The sequence below is a fragment of the Amblyomma maculatum genome, chromosome 2 (assembly GCF_055883805.1).
Source record: "Amblyomma maculatum isolate TAMU_Amacu chromosome 2, ASM5588380v1, whole genome shotgun sequence".
In the NCBI taxonomy this organism is placed as follows: domain Eukaryota; kingdom Metazoa; phylum Arthropoda; class Arachnida; order Ixodida; family Ixodidae; genus Amblyomma; species Amblyomma maculatum.
In genome coordinates, this window is record NC_139345.1 from 42,635,135 (window position 1) to 42,653,257 (window position 18,123).

At 46.0% G+C, this 18,123-nt stretch overlaps 2 protein-coding genes across 2 annotated transcripts in view; one reads left to right on the forward strand and one right to left on the reverse strand.

The window, feature by feature from the left end:
• The first annotated feature begins 223 nt into the window (after window positions 1-223).
• LOC146198522 (monocarboxylate transporter 12-like) lies at window positions 224-10,198 on the forward strand. The gene is made up of 6 exons (XM_084591924.1): window positions 224-419; window positions 941-1,084; window positions 2,393-2,853; window positions 3,206-3,463; window positions 8,239-8,446; window positions 10,029-10,198. Exons 1-6 carry the CDS (start codon window positions 224-226, stop codon window positions 10,196-10,198), a joined length of 1,437 nt encoding a protein of 478 aa, XP_084448050.1.
• Window positions 9,407-18,123, reverse strand: part of LOC146198523 (phosphatidylinositol phosphatase PTPRQ-like) — a 26,300-nt gene continuing 17,583 nt past the window's right edge. Inside the window, exons 6-9 of the mRNA XM_084594021.1 lie at window positions 17,394-17,675; window positions 13,992-14,097; window positions 10,772-10,827; window positions 9,407-10,700 (exon numbers count right to left, since the gene is read on the reverse strand). Coding sequence (XP_084450147.1) covers window positions 10,669-10,700; window positions 10,772-10,827; window positions 13,992-14,097; window positions 17,394-17,675 — 476 coding nt within the window. The 3' untranslated portion in view covers window positions 9,407-10,668. The remainder of the gene's footprint in view (window positions 10,701-10,771; window positions 10,828-13,991; window positions 14,098-17,393; window positions 17,676-18,123) is intronic.

Below are 18,123 nucleotides of genomic sequence, written 5' to 3' on the forward strand. Positions count from 1 at the left end.
TTAACTGACCCCTACGTTATTTGCCTCCTTTTTCAACCTATTTATTGTGGATAAATTCACGAAGACTGAAATAAAGATAAAAATTGCAACCACTAGCCACGCAGTGACAAATCCGCATTCTAATGGTAGTGCGCGTGCGCCAGATACAAGAGAGGAAGAGGCCAAAGAAGAAGCCAGAACGTTTCGTGTGAGCGCGGTGGGGTTCCAGGCTCCGAGAGCAGCCATGTCAGCGCTGCATCTTGTGGACAGCAGCTACGCCTGGTTTATGGCGGCTATGTGCTTCTGGATCCAAGTGTGGAGCGCCATCATATTTCGCAGCTCTGGCGTCCTACTGGTCGGTCTCGTGGCCAACTTCGGCATCTCTCGCCAGGAAGCCGCGTGGCCCTTCGAGCTCTGCACTACCACCAATTCGGCGCAGGGTAAAGCTTTCCTACTGATGAAGCTTTCGCGGCTTTGAGGGTGCGAGCAAGAATTGAGATACTGAAGGAGACCAGGAGTTTAGCGTGCATGATGTCCGGAATACGCAGACGTAAGGGCGGCATGTGAAACAAAAATATGCGTATTCCGAAGAAACTTCAGCTCTGCGCCCCAGATCATTTAACAAGTTGTAATGGCTAGCTGTCGGTGATTGCAGATCGATAAAGAAGCCGGTAGCAGCGCGTTCGACCTTGATACATTTATTCATCCGATCCCTTGCGGTTTAACAGAGATCGCACAGCACGCGATGAATCTTTATTTGTACAAATGCGCACCTTGCATAAGCATACAGTAAAGTAAAATAGATGATTGTTGCCATCGAATTGAACTTTTTTTTTAGACTGGAGTCAGCTAATAAACATGTTACAGGGCAAAAATGAAATACCTAAATAAAATAAAGAGGACATGGTTTGGCACTAACCAATACTTATCAATTGTATGTGCCCTTGCGTGCTCTGTGCAGGCTTCGTGGCCGGCGTTCTGGTGAGGTACTGGGACACCCGAGTGCTGAATATAGGCGCCACACTTGTGGCTTCGGTAGGCGCCATTGGCTGTTTCATCTGGGATGAGCCTACGGCCTACATTATATTGCTTGGCTTCGGCTTCGGTGAGTCTGTGCTGGAAGGACTTTTGTTCGTTCTCCAGAATTCCCGAAACCTTCAGTTAACGACATGCAATCTCGTAACTCACCATGAAAACGCTGCTGCCGTTTGAAATACAAAACACATTCGATAGGTTGGAGCTACCTTAAATTTCTGAAAAATAATGCATGAGAAGCGAATAAATGCCTGCGTAGGCGTTTTTGCGCGTGGACTGTATACCTAATTTGCGTACTACTGCTAAGCAATGTTTGTTTTGCGAACGCTGACACATGACCTCATGAACTCACATTTATAGAACCAGGCTCCAATTAGAAGAGCAGGTGAGCTTGAGCAGCACGTGCAATGCGAGTACAATGCGAGCGGTCGGAAAAGGAAACGCATACCGAGGCTGCGATGAGTCTAACTCAGCCAGGAGGGGTACATGTATGCGTAGGTAGACTGCGCAGGGCACAGCTATTGCAAAGCATCAAGAGAGGCTTTTCTCCGCTATTGGATTCAACTCACTCCGTGAAAATAATGATGATCGGGATAATAATGCGCTTTGATAGATGCCATGGCGACATCGCAACGTCGTCATAGCGATGTCTGGAGAAGCGTTTTTGGCAGAAAACAATGACGAACACGGAAGAAATGGACGAACGCAGCACAGGCAGCACGTTGAGTACTGCCTGTGTTGACACCGTTGCTGTGCTCATGCTCATCATATATAGTTTGCCGAGAAAATATCGATTGCGCAGCGAACCACAACTCAGCCAGCAGCGTTCTATGTATGCAGACTTCGATTATTCTAAAGTTCTATAGGTGGAAAGCGCAACCGACTTGTTAAAATACATGCATACATTCATTTCGCACACTTTCAGAAGTCATTGCAAGCTAACAGCCCACCGCTATAATAGGCGACCTAATGTTGACCCTTGTCAAGTCTGTGGTGGTAGCCATCCTTTCAGTCACGCGTACAGAGCTTTCTCTTGTGCCCAACAATAATAGAAGTACATATGCACCACCTCCGTCGATCCCCTTCACATGGCAACGTCGGATCAACTCACAGTTTAGCCAAGGAGAATACCGGCCCATCACACAGTAACCTGGCTTCGCCAGCACTGCAGATCGTTGATGTCCAAAACCCTGCTGTAGGGCATGCGCCCCCAATCAGGCTTCCTCGTGACACAGGACACTTCTTTCTGCACATCCATACTATGGCAGCGTACTTAAATGCTTCACACACTCGTGTTCTCCACAGTAGCTAACTGCTTTGTCAGGTTTTATGCGACAAAAACGCCCCCGCCCCAGCACCATATTCGGTGGTCACGCAGGCACCGGCTCCGGCATGATGGTGCCCGCGAACGTGGTGGTGCTGAACCGTTACTTCGACAAGTACCGAGCCTCGGCAAGCGGCCTGAGCTTCGCCGGAGCCGCGCTCAGCAGCGTCCTCCTACCGCCCTTCATCGGCTGGCTGCTGGACGCGTACGGCTTGCAGGGCACTATGCTTATCGTGGGCGGGCTCGTGCTCAACGTGATGGCCGGCGCCATTGTTGTGCGCTCGTCACCCACATATCCGCGCTCGCCGCATTGCACGCTCTGGACCGAGAGCGACAGCAGTGGCAGCGTGGAACACCGCGGCAGCGTCGGTGGCTCTGGTGCATTCTCCGCGGAGGCCAAGAGCCCCGGCACCGACCTGTACATCTCCACCGACTTGCTCCTGTGGGAGAGTGGCATCCTAGTGTCTGCGCTGCCGCAGTCCCCGCGAAAGCGATCGCGGCGACCACGGCCTGGGGTGAGACACGTAGACTCGAATGCTTCACTCCTGGAACAGCGGGCGAAAGCGTGCGGCTCTGCTGGAGCTCGAAGAGTTGTGTCAGCGCAAGTTGTGACACTGTTCGATAAATAAAGCGCGTCCAGAGGCACCCGCATCGTCTTTAAACCAGCTGTGGGTTAATTGATATGCTTATTGCAAGGATTCACACTGTAGCTCCAGCACAGGAAACGCATAACTTTTGGGTAATGAAAAGAACTGACTCAAATCGCACTTCCGCATTACACATTCCCAATTAAATATATGTCCAAATTGGTTTCATACTGTGCATCTTCTTCGTTCTTGTAGTCGAAATGCGCAATCCTCTGTGCAGATATTTGGCTTCCTGTGCGAACCGATGTTCGGGGTTCTAATGTTCACGGGTATGGCGTACGGCTACGCATTCAGCACCTACCTCATTACCATCGTGGACCACGCAGCGGACATAGCACAGGCCTCCAGCGAGGACGGCGCCTTGCTGGTCTCTGCCATGGCCGTGGGCGACTTTTTCAGCCGCCTTGTCACAGGGTACATAACCGATCGCCGCTTCATCACCCGAGAGCAGTTGCTGGTCGTCAACTTCGCCATTCAGGTAAAGCCTGGGCGCTTCGTCATTTTAGTGTCAATCGTGTATTGCCACATTCGAATCATTATAATTTTGAATACGGGGCTCTCAGGCGAACAAACTTCCAAAACAAAACTGTGGTCAAAGCGGAAAGGTGAATTCAATGCATTTGGCTATACGGCATGACGCCGCCACCAGGCTCGTGCTGTTTCGAGCACCACACAGGAGTGATTGCACGGGAGCCATTTTGTGGTGCAGAGCACGGCTTCAACAGCGCAACCCGGAGAAAGCGTAGATAACGCGGCCTGTAGCTTGTCGCCGTGCTACATGCACTACAACGTGAAGTCCGCTGTGACGTGAGTGCATGCTTCTTAAAAATGGCCCTAGAAGTCGGGGGCTCTCGGATGTGGCAATGGGAAGGGACGCCTCTTGCACGTGGGTGGTCGCCTCAACTACCCTGCTGTGAAAAACGACAAATTGAATCAAAATTCGGACACCGACAAATATACAAAAGGCATGGATTAAAGCAGCGTCATGTCGGAGATATTTTATTTATGAACAGCACTAGCACTAATGCTGTTCAGAAGACGTCTTCAGCCCAGATAGCCTTTCTATAGCTACTCCTTTTGGTACACAATGGCGTATAAACATACACGGATGCTGCATCGCGAGGCGCCTGTGCAAAGGATGCGGAAGAAAGGACACACCGGGCGGAGAGCCCCAAGCTCAAGTTAACGATGAACACAACAAAAGAGGGCGTTTATTTTTAGCAGCGAGCTTATATAACCTACGGCACATGGTTATAGTGTTCTAGAATTGGGAAGTGTGCCGTCTTCGGCGCGCGGCAATGGGAGCGACGTGGTCGCCGGAGCGATGAAAAGCGTAGGTGGCGCTGTCAGCCGTAGGAGCGCATCACAAGCGCGCGCGCCGCAGAGGAAACGCTTGGGGCGTCTGCTTCTGCGGCTCGTTTTCTGCGTGAATTTTTTTGCATCGCGTTGCTTCTCTGGCTGTTGTACTATGGCGCGTTGTTGAGCGAAGAGCGATGATTGGTCAAGCAGGAAAACACATGTTTGCAGACAGCATAATAACAGTTCCTTCCGTCTCGTATAACTTTCGCCCCCCCCCCCCCCCCCCTTCTTTTACTGAATGCTCTTTTCCTTCCTTTCGTTCTTTCTTCTTGCTCATTGCGCGCTCTTTCTGCTGCCTTCCCTATTCGAACCCTTCTCTTGTCGAAATACACTCAAAGCATGGTTGACTCAAAGCATGTTTTCCTAAGCAACAGCACCGCGGAAGGCCTTCGGGTAACTTTGCAGTCCACAGTCGACCTCGCTGACTACTTATCTGCAAAATGCGGTTTTACATACATTATCACATCGAGACTAAGCCAAGACAAACTAGAAAACCTCTTCGGCATCGTGAGGCAATTTAATGGCTGCAACGATCATCCCACGCCAACTCAATTTTTTCGTGACAGTTAATACCCTGGCATTTTACAACTTAGCGAAGCCCTCAAAGACAGGAAATTGTAATGCTGAGATTGTAAATGCCTTACTTGGAATTAGCCGTACAAGCGAGAAACCTACCCAGCTTCTTTCAAATCCTATTGATGAGCTTGACCGTTTGATTGACGAGAGAAGGCTCGAGAACGTCGAAGCTACTTTGAATTCCCTTCCTTCAGATGACCACAGATACGTCACTAGGCACAGTTCTAGCCGTCTCATAGCTTATATTGCAGGATATGTCGCTAGAAAGTTCATGAAGAAGTCAAAATGCAGTACTTGCTCCGCTTATCTCATTTCAAGCAAATCGTGCGCGGTACAAAAAGAAGAAAATCAATTTATCTCAAACTTCGACCACGGAGGTCTTCTTTATCCGTCCTCGGAGCTTGCAAAGCTCGTGCACACGCTGGAAGAGTCTTTCGCGTTTTTTTTTTTTTTTTTAGTTCAAGAAAGATTAACGCAAATAGCATGCGTGAATTTGCTTTGTTTTTGCAAAGCGCAGAGGGTTCCAAGTTTGGTTGCCCTACTCATGACAAAGAAATGACACTTAACGTAGTGAAGTTCTACGTCCTCATGCGATTGCGTTTTTATGCCAAGTCGCTAAACCAAGAGCAGACCTCTAAAGCAGAGCAGGTAAAGCACCTAAAGCTACGAGGAGGTGCAAGTAATCGTGTTTGAGGACTTTAATCATTCTGCCTTTCTCTTGTGTGTTTTCAAATTTAGCAGCTTAATTTAGTACAGTTCATTAATATTCTCATATAGTTCTGTACAGTCTTATACGTTTGTACCATATTCTTGCACTAAGTCGCGATTATTTTTTCACGTCGTCCATTATGTGGTTTCGTTCATTGCTATATGTGCTCTCATTCATTCATTTCGTTTTGAGTAGGACTGCCAGTTCATATGTATTCGCCCACATTTAAATAAAGCATCAGTAAGCGCTGGCATAATTTCTGTCTTCAAGCAATCTTCGCATACCTCTATTTACACGTGGCGCAAAAAGTACGCTAGCCTAGCCTAAAACACCATTCACTGCGTTTTCAGTACGCGCGAGCGTCGATGGAAGACTTCAGTCTAGCCCGCATAAACCGGTGCATCCAATATTAAAAATTTACATGATCATAGAAATACGTTAGACATTCGTCCTTGAACCTCCCGCTAGTGTTCGAGAAATAAAGTACCCAATACGTTCAGGAAATATATCTTGCCGTTGCTTGGCAGTTCGTCGGTAATCTATCTTACATTGCCTGTATGTGTATTGCCGTTCCCTGACGACGGCCGCTTATTATATAGGGAACTAGTTGTTTTGTTCATGAGCATAATCGTTTTAATACATTTAGACTAGCGTGTGGGAGTTAAAGCGCCTTCGGAGTCCGATTGAACTAGCGGTGACGGTTCACCCAGCTGTCTGCCCCGCGCTCACTGCGCTCCTCCTGCACACAGCGCCCTCTCTCCTGTCATCGCTGAAACGACCAGCTCGCCGGCGGCAGACGGCACACTTCTCAATTCTAGAACACTATAACATGGTTATTAGCACACTCAGTGAGCTACATAGGTTGCCAACGTGTAACGTGAAAAAGCTAAACACTGAAACACCACAACGGGAATTAAAAGGAACATCACAGCCATTTACCGTACAAGTTCAAGGCTCCAAGCGGTGCATTCATATTTTAGTATGATTTTCATACTAAAATATGAATGAATATGAATGAATATGAACATGAATATGAAATTTTCATATTCTGCAGAACTTGGAGTTTCCTTTTTGATTTACTTAAAGGCGCAACCTGACCTTCTCAGCTACCAGCCTACTTGGCTACGAGCCGCGCACCCGCTGCATTATCGAAGCTATCGCGCAGGTTTGAAACGGTTCTCGTGAGGTTTCTTTTTTCTTCTTACTATGGGGGTGGGGGCGCTTGCAAAGTAGAGCGTCTCTTAATTGTGAATTACGTGTGCATTTTCTAGCAAATAAGATTCCCCTGCGTTGAAGCATCGCTAGCGGAGGGTAATTATATCACAGCAAAATAAAACGACCTCCGTGCTGATTTGGGAATACTGCGCGCATTAAGCACATTGAACGCGCGCAGTACTTACCTAATGCCTTTTTGAAGAACAGTAATGATTTAGCAGTTTCATGATGAGAAAATTTGTCGACCAAAACATTGCCTAGTGTGTCGAGAAATATAATGCACCGTTATTTGAGACAACGCTGTCGAACGCATCTGTAGAGAAACAAGGCCTGCAGTCGCGTTTCGACGCTTGCCTGTTTACGACAGCGAACTACTATCAATTGATTGGGTTAAGTGTATTTTGTTCATTCTTCGAAGCGAAGAACACAGAGATCCTTTGCGAAGCATGTAAAAGGCTTACACTGCTATGACTGTAAAGAGTTAGTGAAGTGGCCACAATTGTTCCGTTGATAAATGTTGGGCGGAAATTATCGATTCCCTATAATGTCAGAGCGTGTGAGATAGTTGTCATAGTCTAATTATCCCTAGTCTAAACTCGCGCTCTCTATCTTAAACACCAAGAATGACCTGCACCGAAGGATGGGGTACGTTAGCATCGGTGATGGTTAATAAACAAAAACAGTGCGAACCTCAAACACCAATGCTGCTATGCTTTGTTTCTTGCACAGAATGAAAATTGCAGCAGGCAATATTTAAAGGTGTGATGTGTGTTACTATATATTGACGTACCCCCAAACCTAACCACTTCAGCCAGCCCGTGCGCCGACTGGGACTAGAGATCGGCGTATCTAGACTATTTCGTGCCCAAATAAAAGACTCGAGCAATTATGGTGAGTTAGCAACATTGTGTGCCATACAACAATCATTCATCGTGAAGAAGTTGAATCGTACAGCGTGCTATTTACAATAGACACGTTGTTCTGGATTGAGCATGACGACTATCTATACATATAGACTTGTACGTGCTAAAATAAATATTGCACGAACGTTTTCAGCGATACGTCAGCCACCAAACTAAAATATCCATCTTAAACTCCTGAAACCATACATCTTTTATTCTAAGCAACAACAAATGAATTGAGAGCACGGCTCACTTACTGACCCATTGGGAAATAAGAATCACTAGGGATTTGCGATCAGGAAGAAGCTTGAAAGCATGCCGGTTGGAGCATTGCCTGACTCTGTGCACTTCCGAGAAAATGCTGCGTTTTGGTTAGGTGGTTAACTATCTCTGTCGGTGGCCTTGGCGAAACATTGCGTAGTGGAGCTCCAAAAATATCCTCAGGTACAGTGTGAAGTGCATAGCCCATCAGTGGCTGGTGGCCGCATGCAGGGCGTGTGCTACGTGCTGCTCACGCGGCTGGCGAACCTGGCGCACATGCTGGTGGTGGCGCTGGTGTTCGGGCTGAACAACGGCGGCACCATCGCCGCGTTGCCCGTGCTGCTGGCTGACTACTTGGGTGATCATCACCTGCCACTCACGTACGGCCTCCACCGGCTGACCATGGGCATGGCCACGCTCTTTAGGCCCATGCTCATTGGTAGGTGATCGCGAAACAACGTATACTTGCACTTCAGCAGTAAATGAGGGCGAATAAACAACAAAATAATTTGCAAAAACGACGCGTATGTAGCATGGTCCGATCGCTTGGCTAAGGAAGGCGCCGATGAGGACGGTCTTTTTTTTTTCTGCTTTTCTTGTTTTCTTTGTTTCAATGTTTTGGTGGGACTATATAGGATAATGTCACGACATCACCGCTGGCTATGGAAAGCCATGCACAGACTTTCACTGCAACATTTGGCCAAGATGATCATGACGTCAGTAATGCAAGGTTATTGTAATAATTACGTGTTATGGCGTAAGCAATTAAGCCCTAGTGCTGTTCTTTCTTCTATTTTATTGTTTCATATGTAACGTCTTGTACCTGGAAGAGCTCCATCTATGGGAACGAAGCTTGGAGGCGAACAAAAAGGCTACAGATAAGCCTATAGTCCAGCGACCGATGATAAGGAAAATGATAAGCACAGTGTTGATACCCAAACAGCAGAGTAAACCACAGAGCATTTGCCAGATTAGTGCACTTGGCCAAATTAAGAAGAAATTGGCTAAAGCAGGGCGCGTAATGTGAATAGTTGCCAATCACCGATCAGTTTGTGTGTTAGAGTGCATACAAACGGAGAACATGGAAACATAATACAATTGGAAGGGATGGGAGCCAGGCGAAGAGACGAGATCAAAGAAACTAAGGGCTATAGGTTCGCTTAAACAGCGCCGAAAGAGAACATACAGACTGAAATTAGAATTTCAACAAAAAAATATTACTAGAAAATGTGCTGGTTCCTGGCGCAAAAAGGAGTAGTTATTGCAGGTCATTAGGGGAGGCATTTATTGCTCAGTAAATGCACCTGGCCGATAGCGGCCACAATGGCTGTGGTCATCGCCACACGCACGCATTCATTTGTATGCAGAATGCGTGCAATAAAGTAAGGGTGCTCCGAACTCAAGAAAACATATTTATTGTATTAAAAGTGACACACGCGCACTATACTGTGCGAAAAACATCTGGTCGACTCGGTGGCTAACTCGGTATTCAACACGATCCGCTTGTTCACGAGTGCAATGCTTGTTCCCATCAACATTGCATGAGCGACAGATTATAAACAGTGATCAAGAGACTAAGTTCGGCGCCTATTCTCGCCTTCTGTGCGCAGTGTCTTCCGTTTGTGCATAAAGATGCCTTAATCTGCCGCGCGAAGGCCACGTATTTGCAAACTTTATGCATAATTCTGTAAAAGTCCTGAAATAATAATAGGCAGACTACCAGCACGTACTTAGAGAAACAGCCGAAATCTATGCCCTGAACTTCTGTCTCGTTCAATTCTTCAAAATAAAATGATAAAAGAGGTAGAAAAAGCAGACTTCTGTTTCCTAACAGAAACAGCGCACCTTTTTTAGATGTTGGTTGTAACATTCGGCCGAGGGCGCAAGATTTACGATACTGGCAAGACATTGCAGTTACTTAAGCCTGGTCGACAAAAACCAAGGAATTGTGATATGTACCGCTTAAAATGCAACTTAATAGCTTTGCATAAGGTGTGAATCAATGCGCAAACGTTGCCCAGGCTACTTCAAGGACCAGCACGGCTCGTATAATGGCCTCTACTACCTGGTCGCCAGCATCTGCGCCTTCACGGTCCTCCTATGGAGCCTCATCATGGCGGCCGACTCCATCAAGAGGCTGCTCTTCGGCAGGCCCAACCGCGACGACTCTCTCGCCATACCCGCCTGCTGAAGGATTTTCCCGCTGTGCCCTCCCCCCCCCCTCCTCTTCTCCTCCTTTCTCTTATTTTCTTTCCACTACGGCGTTCTTCTTTTTTTATTTCAATCACACTTCTCGCTTGCTTCAATTTGTGTATAGTATATACTAGCAGGAAATAATTTCTTTTTTGATTAGATTATTTCACACGTACTCCCATAAAATTCGATTTCGCACCATTTACAATTCGTCCGTCTAATCATAGCGGAGCGCTACCTTTTGTATAGCCTTCATGCTAAGCTACAGAGCGTCTGTACAAGGAACTGTTTTGTGCGGATAAGTTACCATGGAATAATCTTGTTATCACTTTTGTACAGGTATTCCTGTACATGTTTTGAGGAAAACGGCTCTCTCACTGCTCACATTGCTTACAGATTAATGTTGACTGAAACTTGAAACATGAGTATGTCTTTTACGCCTCAGTTCTGGCCGGTGCCCTCGCGGATTCAGGTCCTTCTGGGAACTGTCTTCATGAAGACTGAAAACAGAGAAAGAAATGAAAGATGCAGTTAGATACGAGAAACTGTTGCAAGTGCGAAACTTTCTTACCAATGTCGTCATCGTCATTGTCTAGAGAACTCATCCTTTTGTAAAGCTGTGGTCCCCTGCAGTTGCCAAACAAAACAAAAGAATGCTATCAGTACATATCTACGTTGCACGCTTCGAACTTTGATCTTCCAGCACGCGACAAAGTGTTTACATTATAGTGGGTGTTTCGCAAAGCGTTTTAGCAACCTTTTATCTTTAGAAGACTGTTTGTTTTTTTCGACATAGCATATATATACCCAGCTATGTAGTGCATCGCAATAAAACTAGTACGTGTTAACAACGTGCCTGGTCGGGCCGCGAGCGAACAGAAAGCAGGTGGCATGAGTTGACGTGTGACGTGCTAGTAGGCGTGGTATAGGTTTCGGCCGTGTGTGGCCCCGAAATCGCTTTGGGCGACGAGAACGGCATTTTTGAAAATCTAACAAGTGGCATGCGAAGGGCTACGAATGCCTAAATAGATGAGGTGCCTAAAAGTAATAGGTACTGAACTATTTAATTAAGCTTGTATGCAGTTATCAAGTCTTAGCTGTTACTGACACCGCTGACACTGTTATTCCTAAACATAGAAGCTCAAATTGAGAAAAAGTCCATATTTTAAAATTGACGGAGGCCTTAGGTGAAACACTCCGAATGGCGTATATGATGGTTTGGCTTATGATGGCATGGCGCATATGATGGCATGACATGTGATGGCATTCGCACGCGAACAACGGTGCGCGATCAAGTTCTGTGATAAACTGAATAAGAGTCTTGCCAACACCCATCAAGTGAATCGGCAAATCTGTGGGAAATCTGCTTTGTCCTATTCTCGTATCACCAAATTACTATTCTCATAGCACTGCGAACCGCCTAAGTTCCGGATGGCAAACAGCAGAGCCCCTCACCCCAAGAAGGCAACGATGAACCAGTCGAAATGAAAAAAACGCAAATGATCATTTTTGACGCCATTGGTGTAGTTGACAATGGATTTGCACCCCAAGGAAAAGAAATGTTATCTACTAAGTGGATGTCCTCGAGGTACTGAAAAGAGTCCTTCGAGCGGGAAAGGAGGTCGTCGATACCTTCAAGTTGCACCACTACAACGTTCCCAGCCACACACTACGCGTACGGGAGTTTCTGGCCAAGCACAACTTAGCGGCGTTGCCCCAGCCCCTCTGTTGTCCTGACCTGGCTCCGGCAGACTTCTTCCTGTTCCCGAGAATCATGAGTGCCCTGAAAGGAGTCCGTTTTTAAGACATCGAAGGGATCCAAACCGTCGTGACAAAGACTAAAGGAGGTTCCTGTCGACGCCTTCGGGATGCGTACAGTGCATGGTAGAGTCGATGGTAAAAATGTGTAGATGCCAAAGAGGACTACATGCAGTATTTTAAACGTTTGATATCTCTAATAATTTCTTTTCTACCGATAAAATTTCATTACTTTCCGGACACACCCTGTATATATATTGGACTGTATTTCACTTGATCTGATATAGCTTCGCTTACGAGTCCCGACTGTATGCTGATGATTATGCGTGAGGTAACGCATGAAATTCAATAACTAGTGATGAATTAAGCGAGTAACAAGCGCATGTGCACTAACGAGGATCCGCAAGGGGAGATGCAGACGGGAGCCATTAACGTTTCGCTTCATGATGATTGATGATGATGATGATGCCCTCAGACAAAATGGCACATACCCAGGGCAAGGAATTGGCCAGGGTACATTGCAGATACTAAAGATATACATTAAAGAATTGAAGTATTTAGGCAAATGTTGTTTAAGTATATTTTGGGGAAAATGAAAAGGAAAAGAAAAAGCAATGAAATCTAACCTAGCGTATTAGTCTGCCTGACGAAGTTATGTAATCATGAACAGGATTGTTTCCGATTGATTCTCAGGTTTCCGATTGAGAAAGGAGTGAGACAAGGCTGCATACTGTCGTCCTGCCTATTTAACCTATATGCTGAGTGCATCATGAGGAAAGTCGGTCTGGACGAGTCTTCAGCTGGAGTGAATATTGCTGGGAAACGTATCAACAACCTTAGATGTGCGGATGATACCACTTTAATGGCAGAAAGTGAAGTGGAACTCAAGAGACTTCTGATGCGCGTACAAGAAGAGAGTGAGAAGTTCGGGCTTAAACTGAACATTAAAAAGACAAAGATCATGGCGCCTTGCCCTATCAAGTCCTAGGCATCAAGGGACAAGAAGTGGAAGCTGTGACAGATTTTCTCTTCTTGGGCTCCAAGATTACCTCGGAAGAAGACTGCAGCCATGAAATTAGGAGACGCCTGCTCCTGGGAAAGAGAGTCATGGTTAGCCTTGACCGCCTAGTAAAGAGCAGAGGCATTAGTCTGCCAACCAAGATTCGTATAACTCGTGCTATGGTATTTCCAGTTGTGATGTATGGATGCGAGAGTTGGACTGTGAAGGCTGACCGCCGAAGAATTGACGCATTTAAATTGTGGTGCTGGCGGAGACTCTTGAGAGTTCCTTGGACGGCAAGAAGATCAAATCAGTCGATATTGTCGACCATAAACCCTGACTGCTCATTGGAGGGCCAAATTCTAAAGTTAAAGCTCAGCTACTTTGGTCATCTGATGAGAAGAGAGGCGTCGCTGGAGAAAGATTTGATGTTGGGAAAGGTTGAGGGTCACCGGAGAAGGGGTAGGCAGCGAACGCGATGGTTAGATGTCATCCTCGAGGCGCTGCAGGTGAAGTTATGTGATGTTAGGAAGATAGTGAGAGACCGGAAAGCGTGGCGTGATATGGTCCATAGGGTCACGAAGGGTCGAACACGACTGAACGACTGAACTGAACTGAACAGGATTGAAGACTGGTTTCAAGGCATACCCCATCGCTTGCCCCAAGGAGAGGATAACTGGAATTTCTAAAAGAAGCCCTAATTTAGAAAGAGAAGTTACTAAGTAAATTTTACGGAGAGGCACGAACTGCCAGCAGAAGAGGGGAAACAATGGTCTATGGATTAAATTTCTCCACAAGACCCACAGAGATTAGGAACGGATAGACCCGAACGATATAAATACAAACTTACTCTCGAAGGGAGAGCTTAGCTGTCCCCTACTTTTTCTTTTGTAATAGCGGGAAATGAGTTGCGTCCGCCATTTGCAGTTCGGCGCAGGCACATATCTCAGGGAAATGTTCTTAAACAGGCCTTCTAAGAACATTGGCTGGTGGTATACCTCAGACGCGTTTCCTGCAATACAACCGCACTTGCCTTCCTTTCTTCCTGCGGCAGAAGACAAAGACGCCCAACCCCAGCACGGCGATGATCACCGAGCACACGACGGTCCCCACCAGGTAGCCGTTGGCCAGGTCGGAATCTGCAAAGAGAGAGAGAGAATCTCCTTCTGCACCCGTTCAGCTTCCGGACAGTGTTGTTATAGGCCGTCTTCTTCTGTCACTAATATACGCGGGTTCTTGAGTGAGTGTGGGTAGTTTGTAGGAGCGCTGAGCCCATAGGTGAGAGGACTGAGAATTTGCTTCTCACGAGTCACTACTATTTCATATCAGGTCAAGTAACACATGCGGGGCTGATACGCGTATGCTGGTGATTATAGTTTCACTCTATCGCGTTGATTTAATACCAGGCATATAAGACCCCAACATTTGCCCTCTCCAGTGGCGAAGGAGACTGCAAGCTGTATCCCCTTTCCACCCAGTTATCTTTGAAACGAGGGCATCATTGTAGCCTTTCCAGATAAAAACAAAACTTTACCATAGATTATACAGTGATAAAGATGTACTCGGGTGGAGTTCAACAGCGAGAACAACGCTTTCATGTGACGTTAACGTTCCCTTGCTTTATGTTAGAAAGTAATGAGCTTATAAAATTCCAAGGGTGCATGCAGCCTCCTATGCACGGAGAATGCATAAACATGCCACATTTTGTGCGTGGTCAGCCTAAATTTGGAAGTCACTGCTGAGTTTATCACAGTCAAATTAGGTTGGACACCAAATTAGGTCATACTCGGACAAAGTCAAATTTTGGGGTGGCCTACATAAATTCGGAAGACACCGTGCACTGATTTTGCCATAGTCGCTCACAAGGTTATACGTCAATTTTGATCAAATTCTAACGAGGTGAAATTTTCGGTGGCTGATCCAAATTTCCAGGTCATTACTGAAATGGTCATAATCGAATTAGGTTAAACGTCCATTTTGGTCAAAATTTTAACGTCAAATTCTGGGGGTCTAAAGGGCCAAATCTGAAGGTGGCCCATCCAAATTTTAAAGCCACCAACTAAGAGTGCCATAATCGAATTAGGTTGGATGCTTAATTTGGTCGAATCAAATTTCAGAGGTCCAGAGGGCCAATTATGAGGGCGCGGACAAACACTTTTTGTACAAACATTCTGTACACAATTTCTACGGACACCTACTGCGGACGCTGCTTTGCACCGCGACATGATGGACGGACAAACAGGCCAGGTGCAGGAAAGGCGGAGTAAAGGAGACTGGCAAGCTTGATCATATTGTATGTACAAAACTGACTGGAGGGATGGACGCATGGTAGCTCCACTTTGTATTAGTGCGTTGGGGGGGCGCCACCTTGCCTGAAATAGATGTTTTTTTTTTGTTTTTTGTTTATTGTACTGTAACAATAATCCATCACTCTGAAAGAATCGGTTATCTTCTCTGCCTCTCAACGTACTTTCCACGAACGAACACTGCCCAATTCCATTTGTCGCTTGTTTAAAACACCAAGGATTCGTAGAGTCGGTATTTTTTATTCAAGATCGGTCGGGCTCTTAACAAGATATTTTCGCATTCCGATAAAAGGCTCCACGTCGTTTCTGTTTCCTCTACGCAGACCGAACACAGGACACAGAGCTCTATTGCAGCTCAGTCAGCGACCGTAACAGGCGCGCATATGAATAGGCAAATGTATACCCAGTGTCCCAGCTCATATGTATTAAACATAAAAAAAGAACACCGAGTGTATTAGCCCAGACGATCAACTGACGGTTGTTGAGAGCCACCTGGCCTTCTCTGCATTTTTTTTTTTTTTCAGCCGCCTATGTTATTAAAGACTGATTAGCTAACTTTTTAAACATTGGGTTCAAAGTGTCGACACAGAAGTTAGATCATCTCAAAAAATAGCTAGCTGTAACGTTTCCATCAAGGTACGACTCACTTGGTCTTACCTTCAAAGAAAATTTTCACCAACTGCTCGCTCACATCCCTCGCACAGTGCGCACAAGCTACGTAGGTGACAGCACTCCAGAGAAACACAAATTTTGCCCCCTGATACGCGTCTCTGCCACATGGAGGCTTTTTTCCTATTACTGGTGTTATTGTTTATATATATATATATATATATATATATATATATATATATATATATATATATATATATATATATATATATATATATATATATATATATATATATAAACAGACAACATAAATATACATATATATATATACAGACAACATAAATACCCAAGCAAGTAGCAGAGGGGACAGCGGCCGATGTAGCTCAGTTGGTAGAGCACCGGACGCGATATTCGGAGGTCGTGGGTTCGGTTCCCACCATCGGCACGTTGTTTTCTCTTCTACTTTGTGTTCAATTACCTTTCCCCTAAACAGATTACACTCCTAATTTCTGTGATTGTCCAAGTAAACATTGAGAAAAAATAAGACATAAAGTACCATCCCCAACGCTTTCCTTGGCCTCGCCGACTGTTGGCTTCTTTCCTTCATATATATATATATATATATATATATATATATATATGAAGGAAAGAAGCCAACAGTCGGCGAGGCCAAGGAAAGCGTTGGGGATGGTATCTTTATGTCATTTTTTTTTTTAATGTTTACTTCGATAACCACAGAAATTAGTAATGTAATCTGTTTTAGGGGAAAGATAATTAAGTTCCAAAATCCAATCCAATCTCAACTCTCAGAAACATCATGAACAAAAAGGACGTCCCCTTGGTGTTATGTACAGAAATCAGTTTGTATTTGCGGTGATCGGGCAGCGAGAACACACTGCGTAGCAGCTTGCCGACGTCTCGACGCACACTGCTCAGCCCGATTGCCCCGATCCGATTAAAAAAATAATAATAATAATAAATCCGTGTGCCCTGCGTTGTATCTTTTCTTTAGGGAAATTTTGCCGTCATCTGAAATTTCGGTCCCGTTCCGGGAAAGCGCCTTCGTCCAATTTGCCGGTAATTTCGTCGTGCGAGAGGCGGGAGAGGGGGCTTTCTCAGAATTTTACGGCATATGCTTGAGTAAACGGTAGCTTGGTGCAATCACATCAAGCATTTATTTTTCAACGCTTTCACAACTTCTTCATTGTCAATTAAATCTGTTGTTCAAATGTTATTTAATCAGTAGTAAAGTTAGCAGAACGAAAACTACCTCGATCTAAGCAACGTAACTCTCAACAGCATCAGTTTGTCTTAAAAGCTTGGGTACATTTGGCTAGGACACCCGGTACATATGAGCATGCGAATAAACTTGAGGATCCCCCCCCCCCCCCCCCCCACACACACACACACACTTTTTCTTTTTTTTTTTTTACATTACTATGAGAGTGCTTCACGGTATATGAACGAAGAGACAATCATCTTGATCTAGCTGTCTATTCATGTTGGCAGTCAATGCATACCGATGTCGTCGCTCACGTTGACCAGCCTGGTGGTGAGGGGGCCGGCCACTTTGTTCCCCTGGCTGTCCGTGCGGAACGGCACCACGCTCACGTTGTAGTCGCTGTCGGCGTGCAGGTTGTGGATGACGAGTCGCGTGTAAGGAACAGTCTTCTCGGAGCAGCGGTGGTTCTGGCACCAGGCCACCACGTAGCCCTCCACGCCCGCGGATGGGGCCTCCCAGTTCACCTCCACCGAGTCCGCGCTCACCATACGCACGTCCAGGTCACGAAGCGCAGGGGGTGCTGGTAAAAGATGCGGGGAACCCAGTTGCGTATCATATGTATACGAGTCTGCTAGCTGTCGGTGGGCAACGGATGTGAGCACAGCGCTTTGAACGAAGAGGCAGTATTGATCATGGGCATAAATAGCATCTGTGCCGTGGCTGCAGCTGCAGAGGCGGGTACGGGAGGTCAACAATTCCATTCGCACAATTACATTCAAGAAATCGTAGAGTTAATACATGGCCACAGACGACGGAGCCGTTCTGTGAAATTCCCTGGACACAGGACTGGCTCCTCGCTTCTTACAAAAGATGCTGTCAAATGGAACAATCTATTTTAAAACATTCAGCGACTTAGGTGCGTAAGTTGACATTTACGGCTGCCTTGTGAATCTGAATTGAGTCCACTGCAAGACGACAGTCTCTTCCGGTAATGATTTCCTGCTGCTCCCCGTTACACGCCATCAGCG

Bases quoted from the DNA above. Each gene is read 5' to 3' on its own strand.
- LOC146198522 (XM_084591924.1), top strand. From the start codon at position 224: ATGTCAGCGCTGCATCTTGTGGACAGCAGCTACGCCTGGTTTATGGCG. The intron at 420-940 runs GTAAAGCTTTCC...TGCTCTGTGCAG, and splicing joins TACCACCAATTCGGCGCAGG to GCTTCGTGGCCGGCGTTCTG. The intron at 1,085-2,392 runs GTGAGTCTGTGC...GTGGTCACGCAG, and splicing joins ATTGCTTGGCTTCGGCTTCG to GCACCGGCTCCGGCATGATG.